Below are 18,646 nucleotides of genomic sequence, written 5' to 3' on the forward strand. Positions count from 1 at the left end.
GGGCAGCCAGAGCGGCTTGGCTCTCCCCCCTCTCCACTTCAATAAGAAAAATTCAACATTCCAGCTGCAAAGCTGCAAGGCCGAGGTGAGATTAACCCTTTTATTGCTGTGAAGACCTGAAAAGCTGAGGGAAGAGAGAGGAGATGCTTAAAGCTGAAATTCTGTTGTGAAGCTATGATATATCAGAGTATCCCGTTGTAATTTCATGAAGATACGGGGGGTGGAGTGTTCAACTCGTAAGCAAAAGCACCTGCGCTGAGATAGGTAGATGCTGACGCAGCTGTAATTTCATGAGAAGTTTGGACAGGGAGAGATGAACCAGATGAACCAGATGAGGACTTTTGCTCCAAACGGGAAAGGAGAAAACCTCAGTTCCTAGAGATGCTCCCAGAGGTAGTCCTAACGATGAAGATGAGGAAGACCCTTTGCTCCCAGGGAAGGAGAAGGGCCTCTGTTTTTTTGTTTCTGAATGGCTCAACCTTAAAATTGTACCCCAAAAAACTTCAAGAGTGGACCCTCAAAAGCAGTTGCGGGAAAAGCTGCAAGTCGGGGGAAGGGACTCACATCGCAAGCAGAGAGACTCCTCTTCCTGAATGGACTGAACAATATTTGGAAGTGGGTGGCTGTCTCGGTGTGATACTGTTTTCATAGCACGAGCAAGAAGAGACTTCTCTTTCTAAATGCACTGAACAAGGTTATTATGGAAGTGGTAAACAGACTGAACATCTTAAGGGTTGTCTTTTTACATTGTCAGTGGGAGAAGGGAGGAAGGTGGGGGGAGGAGGAGAGTTCTGAAGGTGGTATAATTTTTTTTTCCTTCTTTTAGGTCTGTTAATAAACTTCTTTATATTCTTTCAAGTTTGGTGCCTGCTTTGCATTTCTCCTAATTCTTATCTCACAGAAGATAAACAGTAATGAGTATTTTAGACCAAACCACTACATGGTGTTATGGCACAAGAGTCTGTGTAAGTTGTGCCTTGTTCCCATCACTCCTACACCATCACTTCTTCTCTGCTCTGGCTGCAGAAGGTCTTGCTCACCATCTTAAGGTATTAAATGAATTAGGGGTTTTTACCTGAATTAAGGCCCCGGTATCTTCATTCAGTTTATCATCGTGTTTGAACTCCACTGTCACTGCTTTGTCACAGTCAACCGCTGCCATCTCCACATCTGTGGTGTTGTTCATGTAAATTGCCCCAAAGAAGTCTGTAGCCCTGAAGCCTGCAGCCAGATTAAAACAGAGCATTTAATTTAAAAATGGCAAATTAAATGGACATAACTTTCTGAAGCAGGAGCCCTTTTCCCTCAGGGCTTTACTTTACAGCCTCATGAGTCCCAGGAACTGTCCTTACTAACAGCATTTGTAAGACCTGGAGAAAGGGAAAAGCTGTGACTCAGACACCCAGAGCTTCTGCACTGCTGGCTTGGCCTCTTTGGGTGTGTCTCTTTCTGTAACACTTGCAATTGAGCTAAGAATGAAGGAAAGAATAAAAAAAGCTGGATAGACACAGGAATGTCGTTTGAGTATGAAAATGAAGGCACAGGTCAGTGTCCAGCAGCAACACCTTTTTATACAACTTCCTTGCAGTCCATGCTGTGTGCAGGGTGAGCAGAAGCCCTCCCCAGACTTGAAAATCAGTTGCTAAGAAGGCATATACAGGAAGTACGTGTGTGTATATATATACATATGTATATAAGTAACAACATATATACACACAGCTGTGCATTTTATCAGTCTATTCAATTAGTTTTCAAGAGGTATATAATGGAATTAAACCAGCCTGATCTTACAAGTGATTTGCACAGCACTATATTATCTAAAATTCATTCCCATGGGTCCTATTACCTGTACTTGTCCGAACCCTCATTGTTGCATCAAATCCCATCTTTTTTTGGACGTCCTTCCTGAGGTCACTTAAGAACTGGGGGCTGTCAGCATCAAGCTGTGAACACAAAGCAGAAGTTCAGAGGTTCAACACCCAAGGGCAGCAGCACAGCAGTGACCCAACACCCCCTCCCATGATCCCCATCTCCCCCCAGCAAAACTGCTCACATTTAACAACTCTCCGAGTCCTTTAAAAAGGATTTCAAATGTGGACTGTTGGTATCAGAATCAGGCATATGCAAGTGTCCATCACTCATCACTAGGCCTGGACATTAACTGGACATTCCTGAACTTTTCAGCAAAATTTTAGGATGCCAACCAGCTTATTATTACTTCAAGATACAAACTTGAGCCTGACCTGCCATTTCTAAGTTTGAATTTTATCCCCTGGAATTGATAACAAGGTTTTCCAGACTCACTCTGCTTTTCAGTTAAATGTCCGAGCACACACTGAATGAAATGAGATGAAGAACAACAACCACCCCCCAGCTATTACTATCTCAAAGGCAAGAAACCTACACCACTTACCTGGAAATTGTTGTACTTGTACAGTGTTCCACCAGTGTACATTGTGACAAGGCCCATGGAGGCTACATCCACATACTGATTTGGGAAGAGGAACAAATTCACACAGCAGCCGTTGGCCACACAATCCTTAGCTAAGGCCTCATAATTTCCCTGGGGCTGGAAGAGGGTCTGCACAGGAATAAAAAATACAAGTGCAATCACAATTAGATACTAGTCACAACACAAAGGACCAGATGAAGACAAAAGGATGAAGTGGAAGTTTGAAGTGAGGCATGGCTACCATCAAAAACATGCTTCCCCTGTCCATGGATGCAGGGAACACCTCAGTATGTTCTTGGAGAACCCACCACTACAGAGGCATTGTATAACCAAACACATCTGTGTGAAAGTAAATGAAAACAGATCAGTGCCCTATTAGAGAAATGCAGGGTAATAGCAGTCCCCTCTTAGCTCAGAGCAGAAAATACCTTCTCTTTATCTGTATTGAGCAGTTTTTTGTCATCTCTGTTTTTCAGCTTCCCCGGTGCTTCCGCAGTTGGCAGGGAAGAGTGGAAGATGAACAATCTCCCAGCACATTCTGCAGCCTGTTCCAAAGACACCACATTGGCACGTTTATTACTGCAAGGTTAACAAGCCCACACTCACACACTGCGCGGCTCTCAGAGAACAGTGGAGGCTTTCTGCAAGCTCCTCGGAGGTAAAGAATTCATTTCCAGGCTCAGAGCCTGAGGGAATAAGCCCCCAAACAAGCAGGGGCTTTTCTCTCAGTAAGTATCAGTCCAACACACAGGTTTGCCGGCCGAGGCATTGTGACAGCACGTCCTCCAGAGGAAAAGGAGGAGTGCCTCTCTTGGAGACTTTCCAATTGGATACAAGCACTATGCAACAGGCAGCAAAATACAAACACTCAAATTGGATCAAATTAAAACGAAATGCAGTTTAACAGAAAAACTCAGTTCAGGCACACTGGTGTTCCACACATTTTTATAAACGGGTGACAATTCCATCCCTGTGGTAGTAGCACATTGAAATCTACACTGCCAAGACGGCAGACACAAATCAGAAATCGTGATGTTCACAGGACATTCCACCTTTCAAAATAAGCTGGGGCATTCTGGGAAACCAGAAATCCCTTTGTTATGGTAGAAACACAACTGAAGACAGCACTGACTTTTCAAAGAGCTGAAGTTTCACCCCTAATATTTCAAGAACAGTTAGTTTTCATCACAGATGCCAATTTATTCAGTTCCTTTTAAGAAGCCTTCTGCTAAAGGATGAAAGACTTCCCAAATACCTGTTTATCCTGATAGGCAGCAGGAATTACTGCTACTGGTTTGATAAAACTTCTAAAATACACATATTATTAACACAATCTATTTATTCTTTTTAGACAAGAACTGTTTTCTTGAGCAAAGGTATATGCAGATGAATAATTCACAGTGAAAATCCTTACAAATTTTAACTTAAAAATACTGAGCTAAATAAAAAGCATAATTAAGAGCTGTTTTCTTTACGATTACGGCCCTTAAATTTGTTCTGTAGAAGCCAAGTATTAGGAAAAAGCATTCAGATGTGCTTTGCACACATACTTGCTGGCAGTATGAATAAATAAGAAGCAAGCAGGTATTAAATCAATGAATAAGAAACAGATTTGAGAAATGTTAATTTTTGTTTCGACAAATTTATGTACTCAAAGTTCATGCTTTACTCATACAAAGCTCACAGATAAATTAACCATTTTAAAGCACCACTGGCTGTATTCTGACCCTACAGATCTTGTGGTGAACCAGGGTGGGGTGCATTTGACTGACAATGCTCCATGAGAATGTCAGCACTTCAGGGGATATCCTGGACATACAGAAAGCAACTAGCCAGCACCTTGGCCTGTGGATTCCCTGCCAGCTATATCCAAGCTGGGAGAACTGTCAGCTAAACGGAAACCCTCCAGCCATGGCCTGATTCAGTCACAGACAGATAGTCATAAATATCCTGTTTTGCACAAGAAGTTTTGCAGAAGCAAGAGAATAACCAGAGCAAAGTCCAATATTATCATTACTATTATTATTATACTGACTTTCCTGCCCTTTCCTCACACTTGTGAGGGCTGGGTATCTGTGCAAACACAAGAGTATTGATTTGTTCCGTTGTAACTAAACACATCTTTATTTCTCTTAAACGCTGAACAAGAAACTGACTCTTGCTCCTCATCTTCTCCTAAACATCCCTCTTACATGGAACATACTCTAGGGACTGGTTTCCCTCATGTTATGCTTGTCAGTTCTTATTTTGACTACAGCAGTTCAGAGGTACTGTTAGAATAATGGAAGGTTAGCGCTGGAAACAATCAATGACGTTTTATCCCTTAATTTCCCATTGTGATGGGACTGGCTTTTAGCAAACCCAATTTCAAGCTGCTTCTCTGACAGAGAGCAATGTTCTAACCTTTAGTGCCTCCATGCCAGCCTGGATAACAGGAGCGAAGATGGTCTCACTCTCATTAGTGTCTGCAAACAACTCTGGAATCTGGTCCAACAAGCTATGAAAGAGAAAGGATCAGTGTCTCAACTGGTCAGTGTATGGTAATCCCCAAACATACCCTGTAACATAACAAGTCTTCACACAGAACGATGTTTTTCATGAAAATTTATAGTGCAAAAGATAATGTATATGTTCCTTCCTCAATTTCTTAGGACCCCAGACAGAATAAAAGAAAATACACGTTTTTTAATTCTATGAGATGCATTATTTCAAAGCTTGTAACCTAAAGGAACATGCAATAAATAAAAAATAGCTAACCATTAAGTAGTTCTGGTGTGCTCTGGACTTCAGAGTCCTAAGATCATATCCAGGTGCACATCATGTGCACTGCAAGAGTGAAAACACAATATGGCTCAGAGCCACACCCCCTCCCAGTTCTGAGGCAGCATAGCCGAAGGTGGTTTACGCCTGGCCTGCATAAACTTTCCAGTTCATCACTGGGGGGCTGTGGCTATTGCTTTTTTTTTTTGCCTCATAGGTGAAAACACAGGGCTTGAAGCACCTTCCGGCTTCTGAAGTAGTTCAATGGATACCTGTATGCCCCAAAACCCAACTGACTAGAAGGCATAATGCACATCATAAGCATTCACATTCTCATGAAGTATAATTGTACTTTACTTGTTAACAACTGATCGAGATTCCTCAAAGTCAACAAGGAAACCATCCAGCAAAGGAACAAAAACTTCTGCCACATCTGTGACCACCATCATCTGGGGCTGAGCTAAGCTGCTTTTTACATTGAAGAAGTGAAGGACCTTGTTATAAGTGACAAAACCAACTCGAATTGCTGAGCATTCTTCTTGCTCTTCTCTGTAAGAAAAACAAAACCCAACTGGTTATAATTCTGAAATCCTGACCTTGCAATAAAAGCATTCCTTTGACATGCAAGGCTGCTCTGTGATTATTATCTGTACTGGGAACCACAATGCAAACAACAACCAAGCAGATGTAATGGCCTCAATCTTTGCCTTAGGTCAAATTCAAGCACCCCAATAAAATCAACTGCTCTATTGTTTATTTTTTTTCAAAAGTTATAAAGTTACATCAACCCTATGAACGGTGCATCCCATTCAAACAGTCAAAAATCCCAAAGATAAAGAGTAAACCATGTTGACATCCTAACATGGGAAAGAGAGAACAGGACAATTAGTTATGGAGCTTGATGAGGACCAAGTCCTATTGAATTTCTATACATACAGCACTTTCCTACTTCAAAAAGAAGCATCTGCATCATCCCAGTCCCAAAGGTGTTACACCTCAGGTGTTTAGGACCTTTATTCCAGATATTGCTCTTACCAGTCAGTCTGTACTGTCCCACTTCAACCAAGTTCTATCATTGTTCTAAAGGTTAGCTTTAAACAGTCAATTGCCTCTGGAGCTCACACACTGTTTAGTTCTTTTTAAAGTCTCACAAGGAGAACCTGACTCATATGCACACAAATGCATTCAAATGGTCTTTGGTTGTTTTGGTTTTTTAATTATGTACCTAAAAATCATAACTGCACAACTCATTATCTGATTTTCTGAGCTCAGAAGCACAATTTCTATAAACGCATTTCTCAGTCTTTCTCAAAATACAGTCAGGGGTGGGGTTTCAGTTTGGAACACAGGCTTGAAAACATCTGCTCAAAAATTTCAGTGAGCAAGGACTTTCTGTGCCACAGATTTTTTTGCTACCCCAAGTCCTTCCTCTCACAGACAGAAGCTCAGGGTGAATTCCCTGCAGAGAGATTTTCCCTCATGTGGGAAGAGCAGAATATTTCTGCAGGTGTCTTTGTCCAGCAACAGAAAACGAACATATAGTGACCTCCGTGTCTAAGCAACACAGTAAAACTTTCACCACAAATTTTGGTGGAACGCCTTATGCTTGTCTTCTTTTAAATTAGTATTGTTCTGAGGAACTGAAGGGCCTGAGGAAACTGAAGGGCCTGGCTTTCTCTATTTCTTTTATTGCTTTTTTTCAGTGGATATGAAAATCCTGGGCCAAATTATTTCACAGCAGATCTCAGCAGAGTGCTGGTGAGAAGGATGAATACATCTCTTTTGGATATATTGCTTGCATTCCTCCTCTACTTGCCCTAGTCAAGTTTCCAAACTGCCAAATGCTTCTTGTTACTCCCACTCATGCCTCTTATTTTCTTCAGAGTCATGACCAATTCTCATGGAAAGCTCTGAGAGATGTTCAGGATAATATCAAACACTTGTGTCTCCAGTGTAATCTTCAGTGAAAAACTACTTGAAAGATGGCCTTACATGGGCATCTGATAAGCTAAAGCCTCACCCTGGACTGGAATTTCTTTCCGGTACAGGGATCCCAGAAGACCATAAGAAAAAGGATTTTTAACATATCCCAGATTGTCCCAAGGATGTCATCTCCCACCCTTCCTCACACTACTTTCCCCATTTCTTAAATCTGTTCTCCCTGTGCAAGCATTGTTATTTAGAAAGCATTTTCTTTTTGGATGTTCTTTTTTTTATGTACCTTTATATGTAGACAAAAAACATCTTGTCTACTTCATTTTTCAGTCTTCCACTGCTCTCATTTCACTACATGTCTGCGTTATTTAACCTCTATTGAAAACTACACTAATACACTAAAAACTATACTAAACTACACTAAACAATACGCTAGCAATAATACTGACCAGTAGCAATACTACTGCTGTGTATTTCATGCTCACAAAGCACAAGTGCTCTGTTTCATAAAACGGTTGTTGACTACAAGATTTGCTCTCCTCTCAGATACAAACCAGGACAGAGAAGTCCCACAGTGCAGCAAGAAGCTTTAAAAGTTTTGCTAATTAACAGTAAGAGCTAAAGATACAAGCCACCAACACTGTGCCTTTAGAGAGACTGGCTATTCCCGAGTATTCTGTTTGGGGTATTTCCCTGTTTAAATCATTGAGAAAAGCAGGACTGCAGTGAACACAACTACAGCAAGTGAAGTCAAAGCTACGAGCTGTGACTGAGCTGATATCACCACTAGAGTTCACTGCAAGAAAGGAAAAGAATGCAAGCTCCACATGCAGTAGCTTGGCAGATTCTTTCTGTTCATACAGTAAGCCCAGACATTCACGTGTAAGAATTGCCAGCAGTGTTAAAAATTAACATTTGGTCACTATCACTCAAAAAATTCCTGTACTGGAAATTTTGACATTTTCCATAGCTTGGTTTTTGCCTTTCAGCATGCAAAGCTGCATGAGAAGTGCAGTGTACTGAGTTAAGCCAAGCACACTAATGTCTCTACCTTGGAAGTTTATCTAGCAGAGTCTTCAGTTCATCACATATGAGTTTCACTAGGCCACTCTTTATGTTTCTGTACGATACATCAATCATGAAGATAAAAGCTGGTGGATTTGGAGGCTTCTTGTCCTACACAGGAAAAAAAAAAAAGACCATTCACAAGGAAAATTAGACAGTGTCCTGTTATGAGGAAAAAATTTAGAGGTGGTACCTTAAGGCAACATAAAGACAGTGCTCAGTTGTTTGAAAAATGCTGTGTATTGTAAATAGTAACTATCGCAGAAAGCTGACATGCATTGGCTAAAGTCCAGCCCTGGAATAAAACATTATCCCTGGAAAACAGCATCCTAACAGAATAAAATATCTAAAGGGTAACAGTTCATTCGGTAAGTTGAAGCACAAACTTTTTTGCCTGAACTCAAGTGTTTAAACAGATTTGCCTTTTGGCTTTTTTCTGTACCCCTGCTTTCCTTTGGGAGTTCCTCTTATCCACAGTGTAAGTGGCATACAAATTGTGCATACACTAGTGACACAAGTTTCTGTAAGTAAGAAAAAATAAGAGGAAGGTAAAAAAAAAAGTAATGCCAAGAGATGTACCTAGGAAGTTAATATGAAATGAATGGAGCAAGAGTAAACATCATACTCCCTAAAATGAGTTTTCCCAATTCCCATTAAATGAGTAGTAGTCATTATTTGGTGTCAAATTCAGGACAGCTTTTTCATTATACTGTTGTACTGCCTTCATATAGAGTTCTGACCTCTTAAACAAATTATACTTGCTAAACTAAACCCTAGAAAAATTCCATTTAAGAAAAATTCATCTAACACTTGAGTTATGACTTATCCTTAGTCCCTGGCAAACTTTAAGCTAAACTAAACATTATACCCTTGATCTCACTCATTTGACTCATGTAAATCAGAATTAATTCCACGGAACCAAAACCAGGCAGTATTTTTCAAAGCTGTTCTGTTTACTTGGATTCTCATTTCAGAAACTGCATCAAAAACTGCTTCTAAACTATTGTATCAGATCAGCATTTCGAAAGAATCTCTGCCTAAGTTCTGACAAATATATGGCAGAAACGCGGACTTGTGGCTCTCACCACATCCGCTTAGCAGGAGTGCAATAATGCAAACCAGCTGGGATTTGTTAAAATTTTTTGTAGCTGTTCATCCTTGTCATTTGATAAGCACATAAGGAAATGACTTCTCAGTTCTGGTCTTGAACTGAATTTATAAAAGAAGGGAACCTCTGCAACTTGGAGCCAAATGAGAAGTGCATTACAAAATAATGCTAACTTCTGTAACATTTAACGACTTAGCATTTCCAGCACAGAGTGTTATTTTTTTAAGAGATTCTTTTTTGTAACATTGCAGTAAGTATGTGGATGCATCTTTGTAGCAAGGAGGCAGACCATTCTGGATGACTTCTCAGGGAAACTCCCTGATTTAAGTTACACGGCAGAAGTTGAGGCTTCAGAATTTGATGGAGTTACACTGGATGTACACTGACCGTCCCACACTGTATTTCTGCAACACCTCCCCACTATTCTCTCCTGTTTTGGGGTTTAACCCAGGTTTCAATCAAATCTTATAGGTTATCTCACAGAGCTCACTGGATTTTGGAGCAGTGCTCTAGTAAGCAAGCAGAACCGAACCTTTTCCTTTCCTTCATATCAGCAGTAATTTGATGGTCTGAAGAAGCTACTGGTAGCTACTTCAAGATTGTGTAGGACCCAGATGCCTTTTCTAACCTTATCATGGCTCCTCTCACAGGAAGAAAATTCTGCCTAATTCCAGCAAGAACAGAAAAATACGTCCATGCTGTGGTCAGATGAAGTCACACTTGTAGTTTTGTAAAATGAGCTGAAGTTTTAAAAGATTAAGTAATTGATGTTTTCAGAAGTATCAAATAGAGTTCTGTAATAAAACCAACTACAAATATTTAGAGTAACATGAGTGGGCTCTGGATTGAGTTCTTCAGTGAGTTGATATTAGGAGAGAGAACTCATTCCACTGTAACTTATTGGTCAGAACACTAAGAAGACTCTTGCCAGGAATGGATTACAAGGTCAAATTCCCTTGCTAAGGTTTTGGGTATTGGGAAGGCAATTTATGCATGTGTACGTCTTTAAAATCAGTAGAAGACATACATTTAAAATGCAACAATGCAGCAGAATTTCAAAGATATCCCCTGAACAGTGCAACATGCTGGGTAGGACCAAACACATGCCTCACTTAAAGACTGGTGATCCACGATTTTGCTGCACTGCTTGTTATTCTTACTTTGCTTGTCTCACACTCTGCAGCACAAAAGAACAAAACATGGTATTCTCCACACCTACCTGTATTTCCTAGAATGTTTCTGAAGCTGATACCCACCTTACAAGTGCATTTACCCTAAGGATTTAAAGGAGCTTGTTTGTTGCCATAACACTGTACACTGGTTTGCACACTGACAACACTCACTCGGCAATAATCCGAAGTAGCCACGTATTCGTAAGATCCCAGGGACAGCTCTGGCCTTTCGTAGTGGTCTATCCGCCGGCCCATGTGGTCCAGGTGTTGGAAGAAGAATGGAGGGACTACAAGCCAACACAAGGACAGGAAAAAACATTTATAATTGGGGAAAGAGGGGAACAACACTGAGTCAAGATTCTTTTAGCAGATGTGATATACTCCAAAGAGGTAAGAAATCAAGTGGGTTTGCATCAACAATTTACACAGAGCTAGTTTCATGGGTCCTCAATGAATACATATTCAGAATGCTTATTTTTCACATTTTTGCCCACAAAAGTGCATGTGTGTGTGAGTGAGGGGAATATCAACCTAGTTTCTTCGCCATTTTTTAGTCCTTATCAAAGGGGGTTTTTTTAAGTGCTTTCTGACTTGGATAAAAGACACTGTAGTAATACCAGCATGATTTAAAATGCTACTGCAACTTAAATGTCTTTCTTAAAGTGTTCCCAGTGCATTTAAATTTCCCTTTATGAGAGTTTAAATTGTTAACAAACTATGAAATTTATTATCTGCTATGCCTGCACAAACATTAGAGCTCCAGGCAGAAAAGCAGTTGGACCAAGTCTGACAAGGTTCACGTTTCAGAGTTGAAAAGATGACTGTATTAGGGAAAGCACCATGCCCCTGTGATCCAGCTGAGGAAATCCAGCTCGATACAAATGTCTAGAAAGGCTAGTTCTGGCAAAGATTTGGGATTTCGCCAAGAGCACAAGAACAGTTATGAGTCACATGCAGCACACTTGAACAAATATGGCATGGCATCTTCTGTGAAAACCAACACTTGTCACAGTAAGATTAATAGCTTATTTAACCATTGCATCCACAGCCATGCACAGGATCAAGCTAATATGGGCCAAAATATTTGCTTCTTGCTGTATATATTTGCATTTCTTGAAGAAATTAATGCTTTCTTTCAGCACAAAAATTGCTTTCAATTAACAACACAAGCAGTTCTGTATCCTATGGTGTCATAAAATTTTTAAAATAAAGTTTTGATCACACCAGACTGCACTTCATAAGTCAGCATTATTTTTCATACTTTTTTTTAAACTGTACTGAATAAATGTTTCCCTCTACTATTCTTGGGAAGTGATTTTTTTTTTTTCATTTGTGAAATAAGCCAAATTACTGTATCTCCCTAAACTATTTTTTCATCAAGTCAAGAAAATAATTTTAGGGATTCAGTTTCTTTTTAGTCTTACGGAATTTGTATGAATTCCAGATTAGAGAAACATTACTTACCATCATTTATACAGTTACAAAATGCACACTGATACCTCCTCCCACCTTCAATGAACTGCATGAAGGGACACATGTAAGCTTTGCAGCGGTTGCACCGGATGGGTCCGGTCTCCCCATGGTTTACAAGATAAAGAGGTGTCTGTAGAGGAAGAGGTACAGAGAGAGAAATGTAAACATGAAACCAAGGAGAGCTAGAAAGAGTTAATTCAGATTTAACTCTCGTTAGAGATCATCCGATTAAGAGATCACTTACTGTTCAGCACTCACACAAAAACTGTTGAGCCCCAGAGATCCCCTCAGGGGCTAAATTTACAAGTTCAAGGCCGTATTCTGATGTTTATCAGAAAAAGAGTAAGGATTCAGACCAAAACTCTACAATGTTTTGCAAGCATTGGAAGTTTAGGGCCCCAGGTTGATTTTCTCCAGCAAAGGATAATTTTTGCAGCTCACTAAGAGAAATCTGCTGGAGTCAGGTCTTTTGCCTTCTCTGTTAGATTGAGCTTTTCCTGAAGAAATCTACCACTGCCCATCAATTGCAAAAGGGTATTTGCTGAGAAAGCTTCTAATATTTTGTCCTAAATGCTGCTTCCCATGCTGCCTTGTTACATGCTACACTCCAGTTTAAACGATGTCACAGTCACCAGCTAGAGGGGGAGATTTAGGAGAAATACTAATATTTATTGAAGGAAAGTATACACAGCAAACAAGTACAGTACCTCAAGCACTTGTCAGTTTAATTACACTGACCACACTTGCTTACAGCCCCTGCCAAAACCCACAGCTAAGAGAAGACATTTTCCAGATGCCTCTTTCCATAGAAACTGCAGCAAATGAAGGATTCCCGTGATTATTCTTAAAGTTAGAAAAGTCATACTTGAAACCACCACAGAAATGGAAGTTTGCTCAATTATTTGTGAAACACTTTTTTTTTTTTTTTCCCACTCCCTTCATCCTCAGCTAAAGATCTCAAAAGATAAGAATAAGAAATATCCAGAGTTTGGACACAGCAGATCCCTACAAGAGGAAAAATGCTGACAATGCCTTTCAATGCTAACACATCACACTAGTACATTCTTTTTTTCCCTTTTTTTTTTTTAATAATCATTCTGTCTTTTCTTAAGGAATGGGTATATCTCATCTACTATACACTTTATCTTACTGCTGCATAAGGATGCATTTTGCCAAAGATTTTCTACATACAAGTAGATTTTTACTACATGGGTTTTAAGAGCTCCCTCCTGCTCCACAGAGATATTCTTTTACTTTGTGTTCTTTCCTCTACGCAAATTGAGTTTAACCCAAATTAACCAATAATGCCAGCTGGCAAATACCAGGGTCATTTTTCAGACATGAAAGCCTTGGCTATGAAACTTGCTCATCAGCCACAATGGCTTAATAAGGTTTAAAAGTTCTGGGTTTTGTTCATTACTCGGCAATTTTCTGATTATCATTCTCCTGTATTAGTTTAATGAGACCTGGATCTGGTTTGCAGTTAATACTACCATAATATCTGACCTGGTAGGGGAAAAACCCAAGATTAAACCAACTCCTCATGCATTTATACACACTGATTCAGTAACTTTAAACCTTGGTTTGATACATTTAATGATATCCAAGAAAAATTACCCCCCAAATGTTCACATTTTGATGTACCAAAATTAATAGTTTTACATAAAAGGCACAAACAAGAACAATAAAAAAATAAATGCCATGAAGTTCAGAGCTGCAGTACCTGCATTCTTACACATATGTAATAAATTACCTTCTTGAAGACAAAAAAATTAAAGGGAAAAAAAATAAACCCATGAAATAAGCCAACCAAAAATGTATGTGACAGAATTAAGGAGTTTGTATAACAAAGAACAGGTTTTTTTTAAAAAGCCCTATTTGTACCCTTACTGATTTATTAATTTGAATGCTTCTGAAAATAAATGGAATTTAAAATTTTAGTGTTTTCTTTAAATATTTTACATCAATAATGAACAAATGTACTGAAAAAGCTATCTGTATGATAATTTCAGAATATGAACTCAGACCAAATGCATCAAAAATCCACTTCTTGATGTGACCAACACAGTTGTGAAAGAAACTTTATCTCCAAAAAGCTGCAATCTTTCAGTGCACTGCACTGTAGAACCAGACATCCCACCACATCAAGAGAAAGGAATTTCTAGTTCAGTGTGTAAACTGCTACTGCACTTCCAAACATCAAAGTAATTTCTGTCAGGGTAAAGTAACTTTTAAAAAAAGAGTAGATTTCTGTGGGAATGTACAAAGGTAAGTAATACTGTGCATGCATAAAGTCCTGAGTTTAAATTAATGATACATAAAATCAGAACAGTAAAAAAAAAAAAAAAAAAAAGTGGTACTGAATGGGAAAGTCTTGCTTGCTGAGCTCCACTCTCTGTAGATGTCACTGTTCACCAGAAGAAAAAAAGCAGAGAGATCTGTATGTTCCCACTGAAATCAGTGGCAAACTCACAGGAGCAGAGGAATGGGATAAAACTAAAAATCCATTTTTTAATTTTGGGGGCTTTTCTTTTGTTTGTTTTTTTTTTTAAGTAAATGCAATACTCCTGTTTCTTTTGCCTTTCCACCTAAAAAGTATCAGCATTTTCTTCCTCTTCTCTCTCAGAAAGAATCAGTTTTGCTGAGAGGCACAACATTGTAATTTTAGGTTAAAGCAAAGAAGATGGAAAATGCTGCAAGGGACCTGCACAAACTTTAATTTCTCTAGAAGCTTGAGGCCCTACTGAAGTGTAAGCCCTGAAAGTTGATCTGATAAACCATAACTTAACCCCAAATATAGCTGCAATAAGAGGAGTTTTGTTTTGGAAATATTTCAGCAAGACCATCTCTCAGGAGTCAGAAAAATATCACAAAGCAACAGACAGACATTGGTGGCACAGTTCCAAGATAAAAACACATCCATAAAAATTTCCAAAGGGACTGTAACCTGCACTTTAAAGTCTGAGAAAGCTGAATTTCTATTGCTTGCTATAAAAATGAAGTCCTGACACACTCCTGAGGGTGATGCCTGCAAACTATCACCATACTCATATTGCAGGATCTGGACCACAGCTGCAAATTGTAAGCGTACAAGCAAGGACTGTGCTAAAGCTCCAGATCATCATGGCACATCCCTGGGAAAGCATCATAAAGAGAAAAATCCTACGTGAGAGATCCTCTGTAGAACAAGAGAGGCACATACAGACACTGAAGAAAATGAGCCATTTATCAGACAGCAAAACAAACAGATCAGTGTATCTATCACACTCTTACACTGTGTCAGCAGTGCTTCTAGAGTTGTTACTGACATTGATGCAAATCTAGTCACTAAAATATTCCTATGAGAATTTCAAGATATGCTATACAACATAACTTTCTAATGAACAAAGGAGAAGGCTTTGTCCAAGTGTGGCACCGCTGCCCCAAGAAAATGCTGTATTTAATTAGTACAGTAAAAAGATGACAAAAAACTCCTCTGGATAATCAAAGAGAATTCTGAAGTATAACACTGATGTTTATGGAAAAAAACTAGGTCATGAACCAAAGTGTCTCTGTTTCCTAGCACTGTTGAAGGGGTTTGTTTTCTTTTATTCTATCATCATAGATTGCTTTTGAGAAACATTAACCAGTCCACAAATAATCCTTTGCTTTTGAGTTGCTTTACTGATTCACATTAAAATGTCAAGAAAGCATTTCCCTTTGTGATGTTCCCACTGTCTTTTATCAGAAGCCATTCCCTCTGAAGGCAGTAGTTATTTTGCCTATTCTTGGTTTTCAGATGTTGAACATGCTCAGCCTCCTCAGCTGATGACTCAGGCCAATTTGGACTATCTCCTCTGCAAGGTTCACAGCAGGTTCAAGTATTTTCCATACCACACGTCTTTTCCATCGATTTCCTTGTTTGCTTCCAAGACTGCAGCAAGGCTAAAGCATCATACACATGATACACAGGGTCTCCTGGCTCTATCCTGGTTTTCACAGACCACATAAAAATGCCAAAAGCATGTTCAAACCTCCTTGCTCAAAGCCCCTCCAGGCCCAGGCTGCACATTCCCCTGCACACACAGCACTGTGAAACACAGCATGGCATGGTAGCTGAATTTCAAGTGGACACGGCACAGGGGATATGACCCAGTGTGTGGGAAAATAAACAGAAACTAGTTATCAGTTTCTGTGTATCACACCATAGCCTATTCCTGAAATCCTCACTCAGCACTCCCTTTTTAAGGGGAATATTGCAATTAACTGAATAGAGCTGGCAGCATGAAGAATATAAATACAGACTACACTCCACTCAACTTGAGAAGAGGGATGCTTAAAAGTTTGAGGATGGGGGAAAAATACATGTAATAATGGTAAAATGTTGATGTAAAGAAATACCAAAATTCATTAGCTTACTTCTTTAGAACTCCTGTACCATACAGGTGACAGAAGGAGAGGGAAAAAAAAAAGGAAAAAAGTTCACTACCCATGCTTGAGAGAGGCACCCAAGTTCTGCTGGTCATGACCCCAAGCATTGAACAGGGCAGTGCTCTGCAACACCTCTCAGCTTTGCAGTGCTGACTGCTCTCTGGATGCAGGGACATGCTGTATCTCGAGGGAAGGCCAGCAGCCAGGATTAACTGATGATAGAAGCAGGAGCGTGAAATTGGCTAATCAAGAAACGGTGCTGCACAACACGCTTCCACAATGTTAGCACTTGAAATCAATCAGGTCTCAACCAGACCTGCCTCAGCCCAGTCTATCCTCAACCCAGCAGGAGTGGGAGCTGCTGCAGAGGCACAAACACAAGGGAAGAACAAGGGCCAGACATAACCGCCCTAGGACAGCACTGCTGTTGCTGTTAGCACCCCTGAGGGTGATAAGCACATGTTAAATCACATGCCAGGGCTGAGGTCCATGGCTGCACCAATATACAGTTCCACTTCCCATCTTTATCAGTATCACAGGTGGTCCAGCACTGCAGTCCTTGTCTGAGACTTCTAGGCAAGATTGTTACACTGGCTGTAACACCACTGAAAAGTAACACAGGCAAGGTTCAGAAAGCTTCTCTGCAGAAATGTAAGTAATAATTACAAGGGATTAGCTTTACTGGTCGTAAGATTTTCACATTAAAATTAGAAGTTGGATTTTCAGTGATATGATCTCCATCTGGCTTACTTGAAAAAACCAAACAGAACTCTTAAAGACACCTCATTCAGGTATGATTTCTGGTTTTTTGCAAATCACTGCAGGAAAGTTCTAGAGGATCTTCAAAATGTCAGACTGAATTTGGGCACTAAATACTGATTTCCTAACAGGCCCTAACCTTACTGTAAGGTGCTGTATGGTCTTATCAAGGTAAGTTTATCCTCTCTTTTTTTTTTTCTTAAGATGGCTAAATAAATGATAAACCTAACACCACAATTTAAAACACAGGCCCAGCCTGTAAAACACAAAGACAATGGGTTATTTGGCACATCAGTTCTGTTTCAAAAAGTCCAAGACCATTTAATGCATACGAAGCTGTGACCACTTCTATATCCCTAGGACAGGCAATAACGCAACACTCCAAACAGTCCTCACGGAACATGCAGCTCTAGGTTTAGAGAAAAACTATTTCAGTTTATATGTGAATTTAAGTGTGGTATAGTGACCTGTGAAGCAACACTCTCCTAGATGAAATTCTGTATTAGAACATTATCAGTTTTATTCACGTCTTCACAGCAATAACAAAACCAAAACCCCATTTTGGATTTCAGATCCATTTTGGCCTGCTAGGCTATTACCAACTTTAGGGGCCAATTAGATGTTGGGATTTTTTTCTTTTTATACACACACACACACACGTATATATAAGTGGATCGACAGACGTGTGTACATATACATCATATATTTTATCAGCATATGAGAGAAAAGCAACTGCTGACCTAAGATCATGCATGAAAATCTAATGAGTGAAAGGCTTCCCTCCTTCTCAAAACCAGAGCTGTTTCTCTTTTGTTAAAAGGCATTGCTGTGACTTTTTGAACTGACTACTCATGTTTGCATTCCTGAGAACTTTCACAACAGGAACTGTCTGGTTCCTACTTCTGCACAGCTGAATATATTAGAGAAAGAAACTTTAATTAGAAAAAAAGCATAGAAATGTTTAGGAGTATTTTAATTGGAGATGGAAAGAATAGTTCTGCTTATGTATGGCCTTTCCTGGACAATATTTATTAGTAAACATACCTCTAAGACTAATTAATTTATTTCCACTGAAATCAGAAAGAACTGGGCATAGCTGAAGTGTCATTCTGCATTCCGAAGCCAACTAGAGCTAGCCAATTGCCACAGGAGAACTCAGAAAGTACAAGGAGAATTTTTGCTATGTGAACAAAAAGCAGCACTGAACAACTTCACCTCTGTAGCAAGGACATTTGAGATGAGTTTAATGCCCTTTATAAAAGTCAAATACTTTCTAGGATGGTAGTTTTGAAGGTCAATAGTAAAACTAACTGTTCCTTCACAAATACCACATCAGGTCAAAATGTTCCCACTCTGAGTCTCTCTTCCATGAATACTTCTGTTACTATGATAGCTGGGATGCTTCAAGCAGACTCCAGAGCTTTCAAACATAAATAATATTTGTATGGGACTTGCAACTACCCTCCTCTCTTTTATTAGCATAGCTGACTGTCACAACTGTGTGGAACTGAG

General features: G+C 39.6%; 1 protein-coding gene across 6 annotated transcripts in view; it reads right to left on the reverse strand.

Annotated features, from left to right (window-relative positions):
- SEC24D (SEC24 homolog D, COPII coat complex component) overlaps positions 1–18,646 on the reverse strand; it is a 67,160-nt gene that overhangs the window by 28,356 nt on the left and 20,158 nt on the right. For all 6 annotated transcript variants that reach the window (XR_011150415.1, XM_069012551.1, XM_069012550.1 and 3 more), the window contains 9 exons: positions 11,957–12,095; positions 10,664–10,779; positions 8,199–8,323; positions 5,570–5,761; positions 4,856–4,949; positions 2,881–2,997; positions 2,414–2,581; positions 1,847–1,943; positions 1,076–1,221 (listed from right to left, as the gene is read on the reverse strand). Coding sequence is in view for 5 of the 6 variants with exons in the window: in XM_069012551.1 (XP_068868652.1) it covers positions 1,076–1,221; positions 1,847–1,943; positions 2,414–2,581; positions 2,881–2,997; positions 4,856–4,949; positions 5,570–5,761; positions 8,199–8,323; positions 10,664–10,779; positions 11,957–12,095 (1,194 nt within the window). In the remaining variant the exon portion in view is untranslated. The remainder of the gene's footprint in view (positions 1–1,075; positions 1,222–1,846; positions 1,944–2,413; positions 2,582–2,880; positions 2,998–4,855; positions 4,950–5,569; positions 5,762–8,198; positions 8,324–10,663; positions 10,780–11,956; positions 12,096–18,646) is intronic.

Source organism: Aphelocoma coerulescens, chromosome 4 (assembly GCF_041296385.1).
Source record: "Aphelocoma coerulescens isolate FSJ_1873_10779 chromosome 4, UR_Acoe_1.0, whole genome shotgun sequence".
NCBI lineage: Eukaryota > Metazoa > Chordata > Aves > Passeriformes > Corvidae > Aphelocoma > Aphelocoma coerulescens.